The 24,765-nt window shown below is 34.0% G+C and overlaps 2 protein-coding genes across 3 annotated transcripts in view; both read right to left on the bottom strand.

Annotated features, from left to right (window-relative positions):
* Positions 1-20,091, bottom strand: part of LOC124361988 (neutral ceramidase) — an 81,039-nt gene extending 60,948 nt beyond the window's left edge. Inside the window, exons 1-2 of one of the 2 annotated variants that reach the window (XM_046816106.1) lie at positions 20,040-20,091; positions 6,080-6,186 (exon numbers count right to left, since the gene is read on the bottom strand). In XM_046816106.1, the coding sequence (XP_046672062.1) occupies positions 6,080-6,184 (105 nt within the window). In that variant the 5' untranslated portion in view covers positions 6,185-6,186; positions 20,040-20,091. Of the gene's footprint in view, positions 1-6,079; positions 6,187-10,675; positions 10,811-20,039 lie in introns of those variants that run through there. The other variant, XM_046816107.1, reaches the window with a different exon arrangement.
* Positions 10,764-11,330, bottom strand: LOC124363418. Its single transcript, XM_046818669.1, has one exon. The coding sequence runs from the start codon at positions 11,328-11,330 to the stop codon at positions 10,764-10,766; it is 567 nt and encodes a 188-aa protein (XP_046674625.1).
* Positions 20,092-24,765: the final 4,674 nt, after the last annotated feature.

Here is a 24,765-nt window from a genome sequence, read left to right as displayed (position 1 = left end):
TGTTCTTGAAGACAGAAGAATAAGCCTGGATAATGTTTCTTGAAAGTAGTAAAGACAGTAGAAACAATGAGTTATCGAACAGTCAGAATGGAGTTCTTTGAAAGCAAGATACATTCTATTTATACTGATATTTTGGCTAAGATATATCCTGAAACTTTTATTCCTTTTGTAGTAGCTTTCTTCACGTGGTAAAGTGTTTATGTGTCCAACAACAAGCATCTCATGTTCTTGAGAGAATTCCCTTGTCCTCAACATATTACCCCTCTTTCTGTATAGGTGGTCATCCCAAATGTTTTGCTCTCATAAACGTCACCTCTTGTTATTTGCAACTCACCTCTTTATTAGCGATATGTATACAAACAGTTTGTTTACAGACATTGTCTCCTTCCTTTGGCTGAGTAAACCAACTAAATACATTTTATTTTGATGTCCGTAGTTGTTTCCTTCACGCTATACTGGATTTATAAAGTCATATCGACTTATTTAATCATCATTAATATACATATAGCTCAACAAATTATTTATAATTACTTTTATATTAAAACAATCAAGTATAAAGAAAAGAGATAGCCACGTCATCGCGTGATTAGCGTTATGATGAGAGACTCGAAATCGCTCTCAACACTATTTCTTGGAACGTGTAGCCTTGACGGTACACATCACTCCACCCAGACAAGCCATTAAGCATGACATTGACTGGCAAAAATTTGTTGTTATATGTAGTCTACCGATAGTGGCAGTTCAATAGCGGATCGAAAAGGGGCTTAAACTCGTTAGAGCGTAAGCAATCATTGCGATTTGGACCCATTACATGATCCATAGAGAAGCATTAGCCGCCGAACCGCCGAACATCTCATTATGAAACTGCATGACATACTTAAAATATTGTTATCAGTGCAATCAACTTCATTAAAAACACGCCTAAAAAGTAAGATGTTTTGAGCAAATGTACAAGGACATGGTATCTGACCGCTCAAGTTTTATTCTACAGTAGTTCTTGTTGGTGTCCCTTGGTAACCCCCTTTCTAGAGTTTGAGCTGAGACACGAAACAAACGCTTACCACGAGGATAAAAACCATGTCATTGCCGATTAATCTTTTTTTATAGAACTTTCCATCGAAGACATTGAATCTTATTGAATTGTTTAAAAATTTTAACACACGAAGTAGCCTAATTAATTGCAAGAAAATAACACAAATATCTTAAACCTGTAAAACAAAGTGGAAGGTTTTAAAAAGAAACTATATTTGCGGAAGGATATCATGGCTAAATGTGAATACGCTAGATGTTCCGCCTTGAAACAGTGAATTGAAGAAGATATTTCAAACTGTGTGTATTTTTTTAGCGCACAGTTTTTTTTAATGGAACTCAGAGCCACGCACAGGATTCGTCCCATGTGGCTCTTTATTCATTTTGTAATGTGTGATTGATTAACAAATAAATAAAGTCTTTTTTATGAATTACCCCCTTTCAACGATATAAACTCTATTCAGGAGCGGCTTTAGGGTAGGGCGCGGTTGGGCGACCGCCCAGGGGCGCCGGTAGCCTTTTTTCGTGTGTAATTGAATTGCAGTTTGGGGGCGCCGAAGAAATCTCGCCCAGGGCGCTAGTAGTGCTAAAACCGGCACTGACTCTATTATGTATGTATCGAATCCATTTAACACAGGAATGCATCTAAATGTTGATGAGAGTGATTAACTGGTTGAATTCCAAACAGATACTTCGTTAAAGACTGAATTTAAAGCTATTTACTAGAGTTTTGGCGTAACGTTGAAAAAATTGAACCCGTAAATTGCCCCTTTACTAGTTCCAACCTTTGTGAGGCGGGCTTCTCAGCTGTAGCGGTCGTCAAATCAAAATAAAGGCCAAAATTACAAAAAAAGTGTGTGTTGCAGTTTCGAATATCAGTCCAGATTGTTACGTAATAATCTCATCCTTCGCGTAGACAATTAGCAAATGTGTCCGATTGGCTTTTGTGCAACTTTAAACGAATATTGCGAACTGTGTAGAATTAGAGTAGATATAATCTGAATAGCTAAACTGTAATTGCTTTGAAGCAATCGTTGAATTATTACAACAATTTTTAAAATGTTAGACGCTTTGTACTTTACTTACTTCTCTCTACATACTTACTTGTATTCCAAGTCTGACAATATTATAATAATAGTGTTCTTTAAAAATCAGTAATAGCGAATAGTACATAGTTTTACATAAGTAATCAAGAAAATCGGGTTTTACTAAATATTTTTATAATGGCTAATTTACAATAGGCATACAGGCAAATATTTTACCTATGTGAATTAATTATACCTTATTGTTATTCTTAATCGAGTCTATTGAGATGATCTGAGGGATTGGGACGCCGCGGAAAGTAATACAAACCTAAAGGGGTTGGATCCAAAAAGTTTAAGAAACACTGTTCTAGAACAGTTGGCATATAATCGCGACTAGATACAGTCCAGTACTCTTTAGGATAATTTGCAGGATCAGCTAACAGTCGATATTGCCAAATGAACGAATTTGCAAAGTTTCAATCCTTTGTCCATTTGTTCAATCCGACAGCAGCCATTATACACATTCACACGACTCTTATTCTCGATGAATAATTATTTTCCTAACAGTAAAAATAATAAACACAGAAAGGTTTGTACCAAAATGAAATGATATTACAAAGCACCCTTACGGAACGTAACAAAATCCTTTACCGAACTGACTTGGCATATTTGTTGCCTTTGATATTTTGACCCCAATCATAGATTCATGCATAATACATTCCAATCATATGCATATATGATAACCAATATAGCACAGAATATCAATATGCCGTCTTCCCAAAGCCAACTTAGCAGCTCAAAACTAATAGATTTATTCTACACTGTTTCAGACCTCTAGAACGTTTCTACCAAGAGTTACAGTCCGTACAGACAGGCAGACAAAGGTGTAGCTTTAAGAAAGACCTGTCGGACCATATTGTTTTATCTACTTAGTAATGGATACGAGAAAGAATATAGTAAAGTAAAACCCCAAATATAAAAATATTATTGGCATCTTTAAAATCGTGAATGAATAACACGATTTCTTTAATCTTGAAATCGGCATAGGCATACACATCCGATGCCTAGAAAATAAAATTGAAAAAAAAAACGTGTGTGTGTGTGTGTGTGTGTGTGTGTGTGTGTGTGTGTGTGTGTGTGTGTGTGTGTGTGTGTGTGTGTGTGTGTGTGTAAACTCCATTTAATAGGCTGAAAACGTACTTTTTTCTGGATGACTATAAGGACGAAAGATAATGCGGAACTAACGAATGGAAGGCTACCAGTCAAGCGTGAACTGGAGGATATTCCACCGTACATCCTAATTTCTCTACGAAGTTGATAATAGTTCTAGTTCCACTAATAGTTCTCTAGTGGGTTTTAATAAATGCGTTAAACTAAAAGACTACGACCAGTCAAAAATGTATCGCTTATTACTTTTTTTATAACCGCTCATTTCGACCCCCACTAACACTAGAGCAGCTGGAGATCGATTTCCTTTTTTAAGGGAAATTCCTCTGTTAGTTTCACTCAAACTGGGTTGTGTGATAAAACTCTGCAAACTGCCTCTCGGCTACAGGCCAATATTTGTTTGACTGTGCGACGGAAGTTGTAGCGTTTGGTTTAAGATGTGGCTTTGAGAGACAACCTCTTTGATGTTCCCGTTTACATTGCTATGTTCTTGGTTTCTATTTTTATATATATATATATATATATATATATATATATATATATATATATAAGAAAAACTTAGTCTTTTCAATACAATTCTTAAGAGAATGTAAAGAATGTGACTTGTAAATGCGCGAGACATGTGACTCTCTTGATGTTTGGTAAACAAAACATAACATTGATTTTAATTTTAAATATGAATTAAAAGAACATTTACATGTTTAAAATTAATATATGTTCACATGTAATAAAGTCATCCTTATATTTAGCTTTGTCATAAACCTGATCATTATGGCTCTTATGAAAATATGTTTACTATGTTTATCATTTATGATTTACCGATTGCAATAATTAAATACATATTTTTAGGGTATAAAATATAACACTTATAATATTTGTACCATTTATGTATTCCTTTCAAATCACTATTGTGGATCCAAAATAACCTAGCCTAATGTATAATAAAGTTGGTTTGCAATAGAAAAAACTTAATCTCATACTTTTGCCACCTTAAACATTCCATTGAATAGTTATTCTGTTTTACTCTTTCGAAATAATGGTATTAAATAAAAGCAATCAGTATGATCAGTATTTGTAATAAATTTATTAGATACTTCGAAATTTCACAGTACATAGGTCTAAACAGTCTAGAAATTAAGAGCCACTTTTCACTGTATAAAACACAACCTGGGTTTCTTGAAATCGCTATTGCATTTTCTTCAATAAAGAAATTGATTGTTGGTTACGCTAATTTTGGTAGAGGCCGAATAGGAAGGTATCGGAAGGGTTAAAAAATAAAATGATTTTTTTCTCAGATTGTTATGTTTCCTAGCTTAACGTACTCAAAACCGACCGCCAGGTCCATAAATAATAGTTACATCATTCTTTGTTTAAAGTTAGTTATTGACGATGGAAGGTTTGAAGGGATAATAGGATTTCGGACATTTGCCATCGTTATAGGTTATAAAAGGTATAACAACGTTTCGAGGATTAAAATCTATCCTCTTCGTCAGGTGGGGGAGGTATTAATGTTTTAAAAAATAACGTACAAAAATAAGTAAAGAAGGGAAAGAAAAGGGTTAAAATATACCCAAAAGCTATTTGGAGCCCATACTAACAGTTAGTGTATTAGGTATTAATCCCACTGTAGCCTGTGCTAGTGTGATGTGTTATTGTGATCCTCGTACTTGTGATTTGTGCTCGGGACTTGCATCCTGTGCAGTGACAACGCCTGAACTGTACCTTGAGTAATGGATTTCTTGACACCACGAAAACACCATGGGTTTTCTTGACACCATGGGTTATTTTGAACCCATTTCTTTCCCTTCTTTACTCATTTTTGTTCGTTATTTTTTAAAGCATTAATATCTCCCCCACCTGACGAAGAGGATAGATTTTAATCCTCGAAACGTTGTTATACCTTTTATAACCTATAACGATGGCAAATGTCCGAAATACAATTACACCTACGTTTGATGATTAGATAAATAGACTGAAAGTCACCACTTTACGAGTCTGTACATGGTTAGCTGATGCTGGTTTAATATTCATTTAGTGTCTGTAAGATGGTTTTAAGCATATCGAGCTATATTTTATATGTTTAACCCTTTAGGCACCCTCCCATGTCGACCTCTATCGAAACTAGCGTGACGGGCTATCAATTCCTTTTTAAATAAAATTTCCCAGTCGATTTCAAGAAAACCTGGTTTTATGATAAAACTATGCAAATTGCCTTTCGGCTCCCGTTTCTTGTCCACTTCATGTTAATTTAAACAAAGACTTCATTTACATTGCCGCATTTTCCTCTTTGTAAATTTAGAGCCATTGCCCTTTCTTCTTCACCCGAGTCCACCCAACTGAACATGGAGCTGTATAGAAGCGATAGTAACCACTAGCAGCTCAGAGGTGCAGATGTAACCATCGATGGGTACTTTGGTATTATCCGAAGGCCAATTAAAATTTAAAGTTAACCTTTACGAGGCTCACGTGATCAGAGCTTAAATTTGGGTACTATCCCGAGGGTGTTTTCCCATTTCTTCCAGAAGTGCGGGGTGGTGACACTGACGTCGGAAAAATTGGACGATCTGGAACGTGATCTAAGGTCAAGGAAAGCGTTGATCGGAAATGCTTCTGGACAAAAAAGCACCCCTCAAGATGGTACCTAAATTCAAGCTCAGATTACGTGAGTGCTCTTAAATGCGCTTTTTCTATCTATAATACGTAAATATGTGATTACCTACTTATAATGGCATAATAACAAATAGTAGATAAGGACAGAGTGGACTCCGGATAGTATCAAAGTACCCATTGATGAATCTTATAAATTATGTCAGTGTATTGTAACTCGTTGAGAATAACTAACTGCTGAAGTAACTTACGAAGGCGATCTCTACTGGAGGCCCTGTTACGTCAGCACGGCCCACGCCCACCCTGTAGCCGTCAGCAGTCTCAGCTATCAGCACAGCGATCAGCAACCTCCACATTTCTGCAGAGGAACAGAAGTCATATGATTATTTGATAACGATAACGCAGAACTCGATGGTAATGTTCTATTCAATACACAATCGATGTCAGGTAATAATAGTAATGCTTTAACGAGTTACATAATTTCAATAAATATATTGAAAAAACCAATTGCATATATATAATTGCAAAAACTTATTACTTTATCTATTATTTCCAACGGTTGGACGATTTCACAATGTTTACAAATCATGCTATAGTATTAGGTAGTATATAGAATACATGTAAAACAACAAGATGGTACTTAAGATTAAATAGTAAAATAAAATGAGCAATATAACAATGACAAACTTTATGAATGTTGAATTTTACTCCAGTTTACCTTTCTCTTAGGGCAACGTCTGTAATCTGACGCTGTTATAGACCCGACACCTGGAATCTGGAGATGTTTGTTAGAAAATATCCAAAAAGTCGGTAACGAAGAACCTCAAGAGAACCTTCTTCGTCGTTTGCTGAGACACCCAGACTACAAAATATAGTGTAAACTAAGTTAGTTTGGAACTTCTCCGTCGCCAAGTATTTTCATCTCTTCAGGAGGACATGACTCCAGATTCCAGGATTCAGATCTCTGACAGCGTCAGGTATCAGACGTTGCACTAAGTGGAAGGTAAACTGGAGCTAAATTCAATATTCATATTGATTCAATTCTTCCCATCATAGCTACTTTATTGACAAAATATTAATTTAGCAGTGATAAATATCAAATAATATAAAATATTAATACCAATTTAAATATAACAGTAATAAATGGAAAAAACAGCACACAATCAAATACAATAATAAATAATACAACATAAATCTAATCATATAACGGTAATGAAGAACAAATAATGAATTATAAACTGTAACTTAATTAAATTGTATTTATGATTTTCATTTATTATTAAAGTAGTTCGTACTATAATTTATGATGTCTTAATCCCTTGGTTAGTTGTAACATACTTGATGAATGTTGTATAACTTCCTCACATATATTTTAGGAAATATACAGTAATTATATATAACATTGTATTAATTTTGTTACCAGTCACATTTTCGCTTGTAAACCTTTAGCGTAATGATTAATTTAAACCGTAATAATTGATTATGACGCACTTTGAAACGAAATAATTTCCTTTAAATTGGACGGTTTTTTAAATAGCATATTATATTTGTTTTCAAATACATGATGTACGGCGAAAACCTGCTTGCGTTTTATATAAGTTTTTGTATGTATTTGTGTAAAAGAAATTCGAGTGGTATTCCAGAATATTTGTTCTAGTTTTAAAACTACACGTATTGGTAATTTTTGTCCCATGATCCCACAAAGTTCAAACAGTTAAAGTTATATATTATGCAGATATTAAAGCATGATCATAAGGAGGGCCCTTAGGGACCTCAAGCACCTCGGAAATTTTGAAAGGCTATCATTAAAAGTGTACTTAGTATTTTTTTATACTAGGACACATTTATAAAGCCTTTTGGTTATTGTTATTTATATCATGGAGAATTTCTTTATGTTATTGTCGATACAAGTGTTCGGAAATAAAGAAAATGTTAAATTATGCTGACAAGTAGGGAAATGTATGAGTTAACAACGCTAGACACACTTAAATATACTTACATGATCCACTCCTACACGAGAGCAATTACAATGACACAATAATATCATCATATAAGCATTATAATTTTAATATAATAAAGAACGCTGAAACGAATACAATGAACGCTCATTAAAGCTTGTTAAAAATTGAAGAATCATGATTACCAATTTCATGGTTCAATTATTTACTACAAGCAAACAATATTAGTGTAAAATAGAACTGTGAACGTAACCTAATCAGCACTCATAGAATATTCTTGAACGTTGGAATACCAGTACATAATAGGTATTATGATAGTATATAATAGGATTTTACATCAGCGGCCAAGGAAATAGTGAGAAAAGGTGGATTTGTCTGACAGCAGCAACCCTGATGGCTGACAGCAGCAACCCTGATGGCTGAAATCGGTATTCCGAACAGTTGACTTCCAGGAAAAGAGGTGCCAAATTGTTCTATTTCCTAAGTTATTTAGTTCACACTCTTAAAAAGGTTGCTAGCACAATATTTATACTCTGTATTATCGGCCTTGGTGTAGAAAGCCATATTCTGTCAATGTATGTTTAACTGTTAATTTCATAATCAGTCGTTTAAGTGACTTTTACTTCAGTTTAACATATTAATCGTTTAAGTGACTTTTGCTCCGGTTTAACATATCAGTCGTTTAAGTGACTTTTGCTTCGGTTTAACATATCAGTCGTTTAAGTGACTTTTGCTTCGGTTTAACAAAAATAATAATAATAATAATTTATTTTCCATTCGTTAATTTACATGAATATAACATAACATGTCCTTTCAAATAACTGACCACATTTACAAGTATGTGTGGTCAGTGTGAATTATTAAATGTAAACAAATTTACAACATCCTTAAACTAATACAAATACATAGTAAAAACGATTATAAATGAGTCCGGTCTCGATACATCCAAAGACACTCTCTGCGGCGCTTGGTTTACTTAAAAAATAATTTTTATATATATATATATATATATATATATATATATATATATATATATATACAGACTATATTCCTATAATAGGTGGTACTGCAGTTCAACTTAACATTTCTCACATATTATACGTACTTACATTTACAATTTTTAGAAGAAAAATAAAACAACAAACAGACGAGAAAAAAATTAATTAGTTTCAACATATGTACAGAATGTATACTAAGCAAACATTCATAAAGTCTACATCTTGTTTTAAAAATAACCACTCTTTTTTTACATGTAATTATTCTGATAAGGTAATTTTGGGATTTTCTTATCCTCAAAATATGTCTTGTAGGTACCTCCCCAACAATGTATAGCATACTGAATTCTCGAGTGTACCAGCGCAAAATAAAGCATTTTTAAGGTTGTTTCGTTGCAAAAGTTTCTTAAGTACTAAAATGCCCTTATCATTGATTTAATTTTACTATGAACAGTTATTGAGTGTCTTTCCCAATTTAATTGTTCGTCCAGTACAACTCCTAGATATTTAAAATATTTTACCTTTTCTATGGTTTGATACTTTTGGTTTTGAGTACAATTATCTATGTTGTATACTATATCAGAAGGAAAATCAAAATTTGTATGACTGAAATTTACGTACTTAGTTTTACTGACATTTACTTGCATTTTGTTTTTCACACACCAATCTTTTAAAGTGTTAAGGTCTTCTGTAATAAGTTGCCAGGCGATAGCGGCGTCTGTGAATGAATAAAAGAACGCGATATCGTCAGCAAAAGCACATATTTGTCCATGAAAAGGAAGTTTTAACAGGTCATTTATAAAAATTAGAAATAGGATTGAAGAGGTCACTGACCCTTGTGGTACTCCAGCCTTGACAAAGTAAGGGTTACTAAATTTATCTTTAATCTTAACCTGTTGGACCATATTGCTTAAAAAGCTTTTAAACCAGTTAAGAGCGGTTCCTCTTACTCCTGCATGTTCCAATTTTTCCAATAAGATGTTATGGTCAACATAATCAAAAGCTTTTTTAAAGTCAATAAATAGACCTGTGGCTTTCTCTTTTTTATTTAAGCTACAATATATTTGTTCTGTAATTGCTAGTATTGCTTCTTCAGTTGATTTTCCTTTTCTAAATCCAAACTGGCAGGGACTAAAAAAATTGTTTCTTTCCAAAAAGCTTATTAGTCTTGATTTAATTATTTTCTCAATTATTTGAAAAAAAACTGATAGCAAGCTGATTGGTCTTAAATTGTTAAGTTTATAGGATGAATCCTTCTTGAATATGGGAACAACAGTGCTTAATTTAAGTCTTTCGGGAAAAATACATTCATTAAAACTTAAGTTAACAATGTACGTTAAGACAGAGGATATTTCATTTGAAATGTTTTTAATACAGTCTACGGAAAAGTTTTCAACACCACATGACTTTTTATTTTTAAGGTTTTTTATTGTTTGTATGATTTCTAAGTCGTTTGTAGGATTGATAAAGATGGAGGAGGGACTAGACAAGGAAAGAAATGAAAGAAACGTTTGAGGTGCAGAAGTGTGCAGGTGAGTTGGACCTTGGGTTGAGATAAGATAAGAGTTGATTGACTCTGCTACTTGTCTTGCATCAGACACTACTTTTCCGTTATCTAACTCGATCTTATCTACAGATTTATGATTTGCGATAAAATGGTTAAAGTTTTTCCTTAAACTCCTAATGTTGGTATAGATTAAACTGAATAAACTATTCTCCACTCTACTTACAAAACAATTATCTACTTCATGTCGCTGTTGTACAATAGTATACTTATCCACCATATTTTATAGTAAAAACAATAATTCATTAATAATAAATAAGAAAAGAAATATAATAAAAGCAATAAATATAAGGAAACATAACAATATATACAAAACACCAACAAAATTACCTCTTATTGCCGTTGTAGTCTTGATCACTTCAGATTTTCTATTTCATGAAAAGAGTTAACCCTCTGCACTTTCCCTCCCTCCCTTTTCCTAATAAAAAAATTTTCCTTCACGGCACCAAACGAAGGCGTAGTTTAACTCACGGCACTTCTTCTTTAGTGTAGTGAGGAACAGTTTGTTGTCCGGTGACAGATGTTCATTCACGTAGACTCTTTGGTTTTGTGGGAAGTGTTTGTTGACTTGGTAAGCATTTAGGGTCTTCGTTTCTTTCCATTTGGAAATCCAAGTATCTCGTAGACTTCTTTCTCGAAACTGGACCACAACAGAGGGGATACGTTCCTTCTTGTAGGTAGGAATGCGATGCGCAGCTGTTATATCTTCCTTCTGCACCTCCATGCCGATAGCTGTCCCCACATCTTGAATAATTTTATTCACGTCCTCGTTAGTTGTCGCAGGAATGCCGCTTATCTCTACATTGTTTCTTCTGCTGTACTGTTCCAGGTTACGTACTCGATCTTTAAGTTCGACCAGTTCTCTAGACATCAACTTATTACTCATCTGCAGCTGTTCGTTTTCTCTTTTAATCTCAATGAAATCTTTTTGAATATCATTCATAAGGCTGTTGGCAGCGTCTACCCTGTCTGACAGAAACTGCATGGATGTTTACAATTCCGCCATTTCGTTCCTGAACATCTTAAACTTACCAAATACGTCTTTTTTGAACTCTTCAATGACTCTCACGAGGAAATCCTTGGCGAGGGCATGGCCAGAAGAGGAAGAGGTCTCACTTCCTTGTGTCGGTGTCGCACTTTTTCTGCAGCTTACGCTCTTCCAGTCCTTGGTCGAGCGCGTCTTCCTGCCTTCGAATTCGCTCTTAACGCATTCCAGATGAAATACGCTAACACACCCTCCATTACACTTAACAGCAGTAACTTCATTAACTGAATTAACAGGATGCCATACTTAAAAATACCTTTATATAGTTATACTGTCGATTTCAGAACACGACAAGAAAGCCAGTCGATGCTTGCGCGTTTGTGTGTCGCGGAGCGATAACAGATACCTCTTATCTGCTCGGCGACGCGAGCTGGACTGCTTCGGTTTAACATATCAGTCGTTTATGTGACTTTTGTTTCAGTTTAACATAACAGTCGTTTAAGTAACTTTTGCTTCAGTTTAACATATCAGTCGTTTAAGTGACTTTTGCTTCGGTTTAACATATCAGTCGTTTAAGTGACTTTTGCTTCGGTTTAACATATCAGTCGTTTAAGTGACTTTTGCTTCGGTTTAACATGTCAGTCGTTTAAGTGACTTTTGCTTCAGGTTTAACATATCAGTTGTTTAAGTGACCTTTGTTTCAGTTTAACATATCAGTCGCTTAAGTGAATTTTGTTTCATTTTAACATATCATTCGTTTAAGTGACTTTTGCTTCGTTTTAACATATCAGTCGTTTAAGTGACTTTTGCTTCGGTTTAACATATCAGTCGTTTAAGTGGTTTTTGTTTCAGTTTAACATATTGGTCGTTTAAGTTACTTTTTTCAGTTTAACCAATTAGTAGTTTCAGTGACTTTTGCTTCATTTAACATATCAGTCGCTTAAGTAAATTTTATTTCAGTTTAACACATTAGTTATTTTCGTGACTTTAGTTTCATATTAACATATCAGTCGTTTAAGTGACTTTTGCTTCAGTTTAAGGGGGTTCGGTATGCCCTATCCTTCCCATGTTAATTTGGCCAATTTTATGTACCTTTTTCTCAGAAACCTTTAAAGCTATCATCATCAAACATTAGGACACTACTATTTAGACCTTTGTTAACATTTAGAGCGGAACAAAGTTAAAAAAAGAAGTTTTTATTTAATTTGTTGTAAATAAAAAATTTATTAATTTTTTGTAAAATAATTTATAATTATAATTTTTTTTAATAAAAATTTAAAATAGATTTTTATAATGTCTTCACATGGGAAGGATAGGGCATACCGAAACCCCCTTAACATACCAGTCGTTTAAGTGATTTTTGCTGCATTGTTATATCAGACGATTAAGTGACTTTTGCTTCAGTTTTTTAACATATTTTGGCTGAAGATGGTACCACAAAGTTAGGTGAGAATATTCCAAGATTTCAATTGTGTTAGTAGTGTTTTGACGCCATGCAAACCGAACTCTTCCGTCAGATATTGCCCGCATTAGCTCAAAACCTTTTATGTAATATATATTTTTAGGAGAATGAAAATCCATGTTACAGGTCATTTTAAAGATATTTTGTTACAAAGTAGGAATTTGGAATGTTTATTATTTATATGTAATACAAAGAGAAATAGCAAATACAGGTAATTTTTTGCTCCAAAATGTGCTATACCGCCATTTAAAATTGATCAAATATTAACTGCAAACATTTATCCAAAATGTTTTTTTTTTCAATAACTATGTACCACGTGACACAGGTTTTATTTTTTTTTAATGCACAACTATAGCACTGGACACGTTTTTCGTCATTAAATAAAGTTTTTAGTTCTCACTCAATGGCGGTTTGAGATACACAAGTGGTTGTATGTTTACAAAGACGTTTAAAATGAGTTACCACATGATGTGCCTCCCATTGACATATTATGGGTTATGCTCGTTTCACTTTTTTATATTTATGTTTTAAGGGTGAAATAGTTTTTTTAAATATGTCCAAGTGACATTTTATTTTCAAGGGCATTCATTGAAGATTAATAATCTGATGGTTTCACTGCTTTATTCGAAAGATGTAGAAAATACTGGATTTTGTATACTTTGTTATATTTTGGTTAGAAATGTTTTTAAACAGTGCATTTTTAATAGTTTTAAACCATTTTTTACTTCAGCTTTATATTGCAAAGAGTTTACACTTGCAAGTGTTGAAACTCAAACACGTGACGAGGTTTTATCAAACTCTGTACATCAAATTTGATAAAACTATTTCAAATTGATTTTCTGTGCGTGATTTAGTAGCTTAGTTGTATATTAATTCGTTATTGTTTTAGGCTGACAGAAGAAAGAGTCTGCCGGTCTACTGAATCATATAGGCTACTTCAGTGACATTCACTGAAACCCTCAATCTCTATTTTTTATGTACTAATACCTCCCCCACCTGACGAAGAGGATAGAGTCAAATCCTCGAAAGGTTGTGTTGTACCTTTTGTAACCTAAACTATGGTAAATATCCGAAATCCTGTTATCCTGTCAATATAAATGTTGGGTTTAGCTCCAACCCATCATCCTCTTAATCCAACGCCTGAAATTTCAAGTCACAGACTTGACTCCTGGAAACTGGAGTAATGTTTGTCCGAAGAGATCCAAAAAATTCGAAACGGTGCAATTGTTCATTTTGAGCTTCATCATTGCGATTTTTTTATCAGGTCAAATTCCAGACGCTGCACTAAGAGGAAGGTGGACTGGAGCAAATCCCAACAAATAACTATTTGTGTTTAAAATTTGACAACTGGATAATACTCAAGAAACCGTGAACTATATGTGTTTTAGCATTAGTAGGATTCGATTAAAAACTTAAACATGAATTATTGCCTTGGACTTTCACCACCTTACTCCATGTGCTTAATTAAACAAATAAAATATTGTATGAAGACAATTTTTTGAATCGAAGATAAAGGGTTGTGTGAGAATAACAAGTAAAATAAGGAAATAATTTTAGTACCCATCTAAAAAAAATTGACTAATAGTTTTTTTTTTTTATAATTAATCAATAAAATTAAACAGCAAATACATTTGAGCTATAAATACAGCTCAAATAGTTCAATGCTGCAGTTTAAGTTTAAAATTTTCTATCTGTTTTTAATTTAATCAACTATAAACTACTTTAATTTTGCTCAAGTATTTCTAGAAGTATCCATTTTCTTGCTATCGATAATTACTTAATGTGAGCACGGTGGACAAAGTATTGTAAATGCTCTCACACATCAGTAATACGAATAATTAATAAACAATTTAATGACATTGATTCATCAATTTACTAAATAAACATGACATCCTGTTTCATCACTGTATTGCTTGTTGCTATGTATATTTCCAAGAGAGCTACCCTGAGTTGATTGACGCTGAGTTGGAATTGATAAACTGAGTTTCCCGATGGTGCAAAATTAATTAACATAATAGAATAAAGAATTAATCAGTTATGTTAGTATCAATTTACGTCCTCACTCCCCACCAACAAAAGGCTATATTTGAAAGTATAATGATAATAAGTATAAGACATTTTCGATCGTTATATGTTACAGTATGTATAAACAAAACGTTTCGAAGTTTGAAATCCAACCTCTTTTTCAGGTTTGAATTTAATTAGTACTACATAGAAATATAATAACTATTTTTATTTTATTAGCGACAGTCCATTTTTTACGTTCTATTGTTATAAGGTAAAGATTACCTTCTCACCTAGGTTACTCATTACTGACTACTTCAGCATGCATGCATCTTATTTTCGGTTGATTATGAAAAAATAACATTTTAGGGCTTGCCCATTCCAATATACCAATAAAACCATCAGCTTAGGAGGGTGGGGTTATTTTCTTCGTGGACGTACCACTTTTTGATATGGTCCATTGCCTAGTGCATTCCATTTTTAAAGAAAAATTTAACATTTGATAACAGAGATGCAGTTTTAAAAAACTCAATTTGTATATACTATATCGGATATCATACACCTGTTGAAAAAAATACTTATCTTCGCTTGTATTGCACTAGAATAGGGAAATACCATTTTTTTTTTTTTGTATCGCAGTATTTTTCTAACTTTATTTCCGTAGATGTTTGAACAACAGATGCATACCTTAAGACATATGTATTATGTACCATTTTGCTATCGAAGATTTTATTTTCCTTTAACTGATTATTCAATCATATTCTAAAGCCTGTCGAGTAATATCAATCTAATAAAATATTCTAAATTACAAAATTGAGTAATAAGATTTGCATATGCCTTTAGATTCTTGTTCTCTACGTTATGAATCATAAAGCCCGTAACATATATACAGGGTGAATATAAAGTCAGGACCCCCCCCTCTACATTTTTCTATAGATAATATAATGAGATATCCTTTGGGTAGTGGTACAATATGGAAAGGAAGTTTCATTTTATGATATTGAAAATTTTTTGTGTCCCTCAAAAATGCGAAATTTTGGGGGCAACCCAAGAATTTCAAATCTAAACCCCTATCAAGTGTCCCCTCATTTTAAAGAGCGTGAAAAAACTTAAATAGTGGTGAAAACCAGAAATCGCTATCTCATTTCCAACAACATAGCCAATATAAATTGTAATTAAGTCTTTACACCTACATTTATTTTGTTTGGGTACAGTTTCCGTCTGCGTGGAAACAGGTTTATTGGTTGTTTGTGTTCTCAATGAGTGAGGCATGCAATGGAAGAAGAATACAATGTTAGAAAGTAAACTGATAAGGAGTTCATTGTCAATGAGTGACTGGGCTTTCCCGGTTCGAAATACAGTTAGTACAAACTAGTCCCATTCTTTGTTTCAATCTTGTGAGAACAGGTCATACTTTGACAGTAGTTATTATCTTAGTGGATCATTATTATCCAGTGGTATTGTGTGGCTACTGTTCCTTGAAGTATTTTGAGAAGTTTTTTATGTGTTTTAGTGTTATTACAATAATTTTTTTAGATGTACTTTCGCATTCTAAGTTTTACATAATATTATCTAATTACTACTGATTACGGGTAAAAATGACACGTAGTCACGAAGATAAAGTAGAAATTATATTTACTTTCGGGGCATCGAATGAAAATTATCTTGTGGCAGAAAGGCGGTTTAATTTTGCACATCCTGATAGACCTGTGACAAGGAAATACTTAAGAACTTTAGTAAATAAGTTCCGAGAATTTGGTTTCATCAAAGATGTCCCAGGTTGGCCTCCTTTAGGCGGTGACAAACAGTTTGAAATTGTTGCACAATTTGTTGAAGATCTGCAGCAGTCCACCTGATTAGTAGCAAATCTTTGTGATGTTTCCCAAATGTCTGTGGTAAAGTTACTGAAAAAAAAATCAATTTCACGCTTATAAAATTAAGTTTATCCATGAGTTAAACGAAGACGATCCAGACCGTCGCTTACAATTTTGTGAAAAATGGAAGCACTAATTTCTGCTCATCCATTGCTTGTTCGAAACGTTGTATTTAGTGATGAATGCAGTTTTTTCGTTAATGGAGATGTGAACAAACACAACTGCAGGTACTGGGACACAGAAAGTTTCCATGTTATCCTTTTGTAATATTAGAAAAAGAAGCACAAATCCATCCAGCTTCAAGCTTTACTTTCTCGTTCTAATGCTGAAAATCGGCTTTCAAAATCAAAGAAATCGTCTTTGGTTTTGAACTGATCTTAATGAGCTTGTAGTTAATGATTTTACCCAACAAGTCAACACCAAATAGATAAGAAACTCCTTTCTCGGGTTGATGTCAGATTCAGGGACAACTTGAAAATACCTCCACAAGTCAACACCAAACAGCTGAGAAACTCCTTTCTCGGTTGATGTCAGATTCAGGGACAACTTGAGAATACCTCCACAAGTCAACACCAAATAGCTGAGAAACTCCTTTCTCGGTTGATGTCAGATTCAGGGACAACTTGAATATACTTCCACAAGTCAACACCAAACAGCTGAGAAACTCCTTTCTCGGTTGATGTCAGATTCAGGGACAACTTGAATATACTTCCACAAGTCAACACCAAACAGCTGAGAAACTCCTTTCTCGGTTGATATCAGATTCAGGGACAACTTGAGAATACCTCCAAAAGTCAACACCAAACTGCTGAGAAACTCCTTTCTCGGTTGATGTCAGATTCAGGGACAGCTTGAGAATACCTCCAAAAGTCAACACCAAACAGCTGAGAAACTCCTTTCTCGGTTGATGTCAGATTCAGGGACAACTTGAATATACTTTCACAAGTCAACACCAAACTGCTGAGAAACTCCTTTCTCGGTTGATGTCAGATTCAGGGACAACTTGAATATACTTTCACAAGTCAACACCAAACAGCTGAGAAACTCCTTTCTCGGTTGATGTCAGATTCAGGGACAACTTGAATATACTTTCACAAGTCAACACCAAACAGCTGAGAAACTCCTTTCTCGGTTGATGTCAAATTCAGGGACAACTTGAATATACTTCCACAAGTCAACACCAAACAGCTGAGAAACTCCTTTCTCGGTTGATGTCAGATTCAGGGACAACTTGAAAATACCTCCACAAGTCAACACCAAACAGCTGAGAAACTCCTTTCTCGGTTGATGTCAGATTCACGGACAACTTGAATATACTTCCACAAGTCAACACCAAACAGCTGAGAAACTCCTTTCTCGGTTGATGTCAGATTCAGGACAACTTGAAAATACCTCCACAAGTCAACACCAAACTGCTGAGAAACTCCTTTCTCGGTTGATGTCAGATTCAGGGACAACTTGAATATACTTCCACAAGTCAACACCAAACAGCTGAGAAACTCCTTTCTCGGTTGATGTCAGATTCAGGGACAACTTGAATATACTTCCACAAGTCAACACCAAACAGCTGAGAAACTCCTTTCTCGGTTGATGTCAGATTCAGGGACAACTTGAGAATACCTCCACAAGTCAACACCAAACAGCTGAGAAACTCCTTTCTCGGTTGATGTCAGATTCAGGGACAACTTGAATATACTTCCACAAGTCAACACCAAACAGCTGAGAAACTCCTTTCTCGGTTGATGTCAGATTCAGGGACAACTTGAAAATACCTCCAACAAGTCAACACCAAACAGCTGAGAAACTCCTTTCTCGGTTGATGTCAGATTCAGGGACAACTTGAATATACTTCCACAAGTCAACACCAAACAGCTGAGAAACTCCTTTCTCGGTTGATGTCAGATTCAGGGACAACTTGAATATACTTCCACAAGTCAACACCAAACAGCTGAGAAACTCCTTTCTCGGTTGATGTCAGATTCAGGGACAACTTGAAAATACCTCCACAAGTCAACACCAAACAGCTGAGAAACTCCTTTCTCGGTTGATGTCAGATTCAGGGACAACTTGAATATACTTCCACAAGTCAACACCAAACAGCTGAGAAACTCCTTTCTCGGTTGATGTCAGATTCAGGGACAACTTGAGAATACCTCCACAAGTCAACACCAAACAGCTGAGAAACTCCTTTCTCGGGTTGATGTCAGAATCAATGAGCTTACTAATAAAATTAAAAGGCTGTTAAGCGAAATTTTTTTCATGTCTGAACTAAAATACCTCTTAGTGTCAATTTCATTTTATTCTGTGGAGGAATTCCTGGCTAACTGCTAGGAGTAATTCATTAACTTCTTAGGTCTGTTACAAACTTGTTTTACTAGTGATGTAGATTGTTATCTAGTATAGTAATTACTATCTAAATTTTGTTATAAAATTAAAGTTTGTTTTTTAATATAAATTGGAGGCTTACGCGTATTGTACCAGGTTGCGTGCGTTCATTGCTGACGTATCCCGTGCCAACCAAGGTCAGTATGACATTGGTTAAAACTTCACATAGTTCAACTGCTAACATGTTCAACTTTTCCAGATATGTTCGTTTTAGTACGCTAAATCGAGTGAAATATTTCATTTTCAAATAGTGTTAGTTTTACAGTAAATAAATCTTTTAATAAAAAACGGAAATCTTATAATTGTATCTGTTGCCGTAACTTAGTTATCAAAACAACAGAACTACCAAATACATTATATGTTAAGACAACGTAGTTCTAATTTTGTTTTTAATGTTTCAACGTGTATTAGTTTTCACGTGTATTCTTATTTTATTTTATGCAAGATGTGAAAATACCTCAACTTTTTATATTATAGATTATTGAAAGGGATAATAAAACATTCCTATTCAGTTGTCTTATTCTTATTCATAAATATGTCTGATAGTTTAGCTCTTTAATAGTTTTTATAAAGTTAGACTTGTAAGTATTCGAGATTTTCTTTTCGGACTCTTTTACGTAACTAATTGAAACTGGCCTGAAGGCGTGTAAAACTTTGGATGTCTAGAACACCTTGTAGTTTTTTAAGTTAACACTTTAGTATGAGTAGTAGTAGAGTAGAGTAAAATAAAGAGATTTGGACAAAAACCTCTATTTATTGATCCAACGCCTTTAATAAATTAGTGATGTAACCAACTCCTTTCTTACCCAACCTTTACCCCTAATCCTTCCTGGAGTATCCTTCTCCTAATCGTTGATATTCATCCTGCTTTGCTGATGCAGAGCTTCTCATTTAACTGACAGGTGCTAGTACATAAGTAACCAAGGGTTACTTATGAGTTAATATGTCAATAAGTATGAAAAGTAACTCGTTTTGCCTACTTACCGAGTGAACACAAACTCGCTGTAGATGTGAAACAAGTTCAGCAGATACTGTGACTGTTATCTACTGCCATCAACATTCTTGCACATCCGGTCATCACATGATCCTCACTGATACACCATCCTGCCTCAACTATTGTTATGATTTTATTGACTCTCCCCATTTCATTTACCATCCTCATTTATTTTGATGACCTGTACATGATTTAAGCAAATTGGTCTAACAAATTAAGTCCAAACGTAAAGACGTAATCTGCACACCTTGAAATGCGTATACAGTTTGTATAAAACAATTAAAAGGCATTTGCTCTTAAATTGCTTCATATCTGGTCTAAATTTATATTGGAGCTTAGATGCCACACGATCATAAAGTATTGGATTGTGATTGTGCAAAAAACAACATTCACCGATACAACTGAGTATAGAAGCATCCGACAGAATGTAATGACAGACTTATTAGATAGATGGTCGGACTGCTCTTTGACATTTAACCCCCCCCCCCCCCCCAATATCGATAGAATTCTTCCTCGGGTCAAGAGGAACCTATGTACCAGATTTCAAGAGTATACGGCCTTTCTATCAAGAGTTACCGCATATGAAGACAAACAGACTATGAAAGAATTTTAATTTTTTTTTTTTACCGATCTCCTTTAATTCTTCCTGCCCGTCCTCATGTGCCAGTAGCATAAGGGGTAGGCGATACAGTATAAAGGTCGATGGTACTTATAAAAAGTGCTACGGCCAAAGGCAGGAGTTGAACCCGTGCTATCTCCAACTCAGACCCAAAGTCCAACGTCTAAAACCACTCGGGCATCAGCGCACTCCTTATTTGAACTTCTCGGGTTCTTAGTGAAAGAACTACACATTTTATCCTATTATCATACTATTATTAACACTTTTAAAACACTACGTTGCGTTTATTGATTGTTGCGTGTTAAGTGATCAGTGTTTCTCATTACAAAACTAGTTCAATATACATAAATTATATAATCTATATATATATATATAAAACCCGGCAAGTGAGAGATCCGGGTTCGTCTCCCGGCGCAGCAAATACATTTTGTGATTCAATGTTTATTGAAATTAAATAAGGCTATTGCCATTATACAATTTAATGTATATATATATATATATATATATATATATATATATATATATATATATATGGTATCGTGAACTATTTGAACGATCATTATGAAAATTTGTATGTATATGTATTTTTCCACGGAGAAGGTTTATATGCTATGCCCATTGATGTAACTCACCACCAAGTGACGCTGCAAAAGATAATAGTCTTTAAAGCGCCTGCACATTATTAACTGCAATTACGAGACAGTTACATATATTAAATAGCCTAATAAGTACAATTTCTGTGTGTATTTTAACTTATTTTACTTTCATTCACACTAAAATTTGTTTAAATTATGGATCACTATTTTATTTAAATCATGTCATAGCGAAAGTCAGAAGCTAAATCTTATCTGGTGTCTTTTTGGTTGTTTTGTAAACAGATGATAGCAAAGGCTTATCTCTAAGGCGAGGAACACACACGCGAAGCCTGCCTCTACCACAGTTCAATCAATACTCAAGGCTTCTACACGAGCAGGCGATGCAATCTCGGTTGTCAGTTAGTGTTAGCTATTAGTAGTTAGACGTAAGGTTGGCTATTAAAATGACGAGTAGATTCAATTTAATTTGCTACAAGATTTGAGGGAAGAAGAAGCAGAGGAACGTAACTACTTGAGAATTGATGGACGATGTACAGTGATTTCGTTTCACGCGGAAAAGCGAAATAGGCGTTTTAAGATGTGCAGTCGGTGTTAGCTTGGCTTAACTTTTTTTATTCTTTAGTTACAGCTATTAAACACAAGATCATTTTTTTTAATTCCACGAGGACATTAAAAATATTATTTGGGGATCTTTTGTTACCAGGCCCACAGAATGCTGAAACTAGGGATATGAAATTTTTACAGCATATAAATGAAAAATTACTAATGAGAATGACACGTTACTCATACAATTATAATATGTTTAAGTATACATTTTTATGTATCTGAAATAATGTTGTTAAATTACATTATAAAATTTCTTGTCACGAAAAATGTATTATTCTCTGAAGCCAAAACTCCCAAAAAAATGTAAAAAATAGTTTCTCAGGTCCAGCTGTTTTTCTTCGCCTAACTTAAAAAATGCCCTAAATTCCTAATTTAACCCTTTGCACTCCCCGTCCGCATGACAGTACTTGTGATTTGCACTCCTCTGGCCACCTCTTATAGCCCAAGGTCATATCCTCTACAACTCTGAATATTTTGTTGTGAGCCGTGTCGTTGCACTCCTCTGTCCATATGTAGTGGCCGATGCTAAAATGCTCCTAAACTCCTCTGGCCACCTCTTATGGACAGTGACATTTAACTATATTACATTTTTTGTAAATAATTCTGTTATATATATAATGTTCTGCCTTATCTTGGCTGATTCTAAACTATATAATTAACAAGATTGTACAATTTTTTGGGGGAAATGTTATTTATCTGTTTCTTAAAATACAAAATAAAATAACCCTTTCTATTGATGACTAGACTATAGATGAATAAAATATTTTTTAAATAGTTTTATTAATTTTTATGCCACTTATTTAATGTAAAACAGCAGTAATAAATATGAAATAATATTTTTGAAGTCTGTTTTGTAAGATGATTGCCCGCTGAAACTCAGCTGGCAATTATCAGCTGGGTGACTCATGACTATTTAAACAAACCCAAACAATTACCTTCCAGTGAGCTGTCGTTGTTGTGACAATCAATGAGATTCTTGTTTTTGCTTGTATGTTATTTTCGTTCAGATATTTTGTCACAGTTTGATGACGTAGTTCTAAATAATTTAAGGTTTCCATGTTTTCTTCTGTGGTTCGTCCCCCCATGGTTGGCATGTCATGGTAATAGCAAGGAAAAATAGTTTACATAGCCATATGACACTGTGCAAAGTTTATAGATGTTATCTGCTATGGTTTGTAAAATATTAAGCCGTACCCAGACTTTTCAAACACCTATATATATATATTAAAATTTGCCTTAGAATTAACTACTTATATCTGTGGATTTGCTTGTAGTAATTTTGCTTTTTACCTTTAAAGAAATATATCTAAGACTTTGATTTTTAAATCCATGCAAAATATATTAAATAATCAATAAGAGAAAAATGAAAGCAACGCTTTAGCATAAAACGATCATTTAAAATTGTCCTTTTAAAATGCCCCTTTAAAATCACCTGTTGTTGTGATTGTGAATAACATGTCAGAGTGGAACAGACATCTGGCACCATCTATATTCAGTGTAGTAGAGAACATGACCTTGGGCCATAAGAAGTGGACTGAGGAGTGTACGGACACAGCTGCGCCGAGAATTCACAGAGTGCAACAGGTAAAGCACCATGTCCATCTCTTAGGGACTGAGGAGTGCAAAGGGTTAAATGCCTAAAATAATTATTATTATTTTATTTATTTCCTTCATAACCTTGTGGAACCATAACCTACAAACATTTAGTGGTGTAATAAACAATTAGAAATACTCATGTAGCGATAAAAATTGTTCTGTATTCAGGGATGTGAAAAAACGGGGTGGTTATATGAATTCCTGAAATTTTTAACACCTCAGACCAGGGAAGAATAATTCAATTATTCTAGTACGTATACTAATAAAAAATCAGATCATACTAAAGGAATGCATATAACTTAATACTTATTTGTTAACAAGCAACTGTTTTCTCTCCTAATTCATATAAATTTAACTATTAGGAACTAAATTAATCAAACATGAAACAGACTGTCTATGTAATATCGGTTTTAGATCTTGTTGAACAGTTAAACTTTACTTGTTCTCTTCATTATTATGTGGAAGACTTTTGACAGTTACTTATAGCATAGAACTGTTAGAATAGTGTTTTTTTTATTGACACAATAGAACAGATGAAGTTTAACATGCAAGTCAAGCAATAGATTCACTATTACATTAGTTAAGAATAAAAAGGTTCAGACATTTGAACAAGAGTATAATATTAAGTATTATATGCCATCATGCAAATTATTATCATCATTTCCAAGAAAGAATAGGTTGTAGCCCTGCAGGCAATATTCAGCGCGTTTGAAGAGCTTCATTTAAGCTATAGTTGATCCTTAGCTATTATTGAATGATCGAATAGTTTGTACTGATTTAATTTCTTTATAATGAATTAAAAATCTGTGGTCCTAAATACATTAAATATTTTTTTAATCAGTTTCATCTGTCTGGTATTAAATTATTTTTGGTTCTGGTGCTGTATCCATGTTTCAAAACTGTAAAGGCACCTTCTTGTTTAAAAACATATATCACCGTTCAATAAAAACACCAAGTAATATTAGCATGTCATTTGAACGGACAAGCTTCCTACAACCGGCCCGCTGTTGATTATAATGAAAGCTCTCTTTTGGAAGGTTAAAACTCTCTCGAAAAGAGAAACACCACAGAAGCAAGCACCTCAGCATCGACTCAAAGCAAAAGTAGCCATCTCATCAATATGAATGTCCCATGTGGAAGTAGTATCCAGATGAACTTCGAGTAATTTGGTAGATTGAGATGTGGTCAAGACAGAAGCATGTAAATTAAAAGGCTATGGGTACATTTTGGATGATCTTGGAATGGAATTTACAGACGAGTTTTATATGGGTTAAAATGAAGTTTGTTGGCGAAAACTCA

The sequence above is a fragment of the Homalodisca vitripennis genome, chromosome 5 (assembly GCF_021130785.1).
Source record: "Homalodisca vitripennis isolate AUS2020 chromosome 5, UT_GWSS_2.1, whole genome shotgun sequence".
Classification (NCBI taxonomy): Eukaryota; Metazoa; Arthropoda; class Insecta; order Hemiptera; family Cicadellidae; genus Homalodisca; species Homalodisca vitripennis.
The sequence above is the reverse complement of the archived record's forward strand: the minus strand, read 5'-3'. Positions and strand labels throughout refer to the sequence as shown.

Coding starts and splice junctions, on each gene's coding strand:
- LOC124363418 (XM_046818669.1), bottom strand. CDS start 11,330: ATGCAGTTTCTGTCAGACAGGGTAGACGCTGCCAACAGCCTTATGAAT.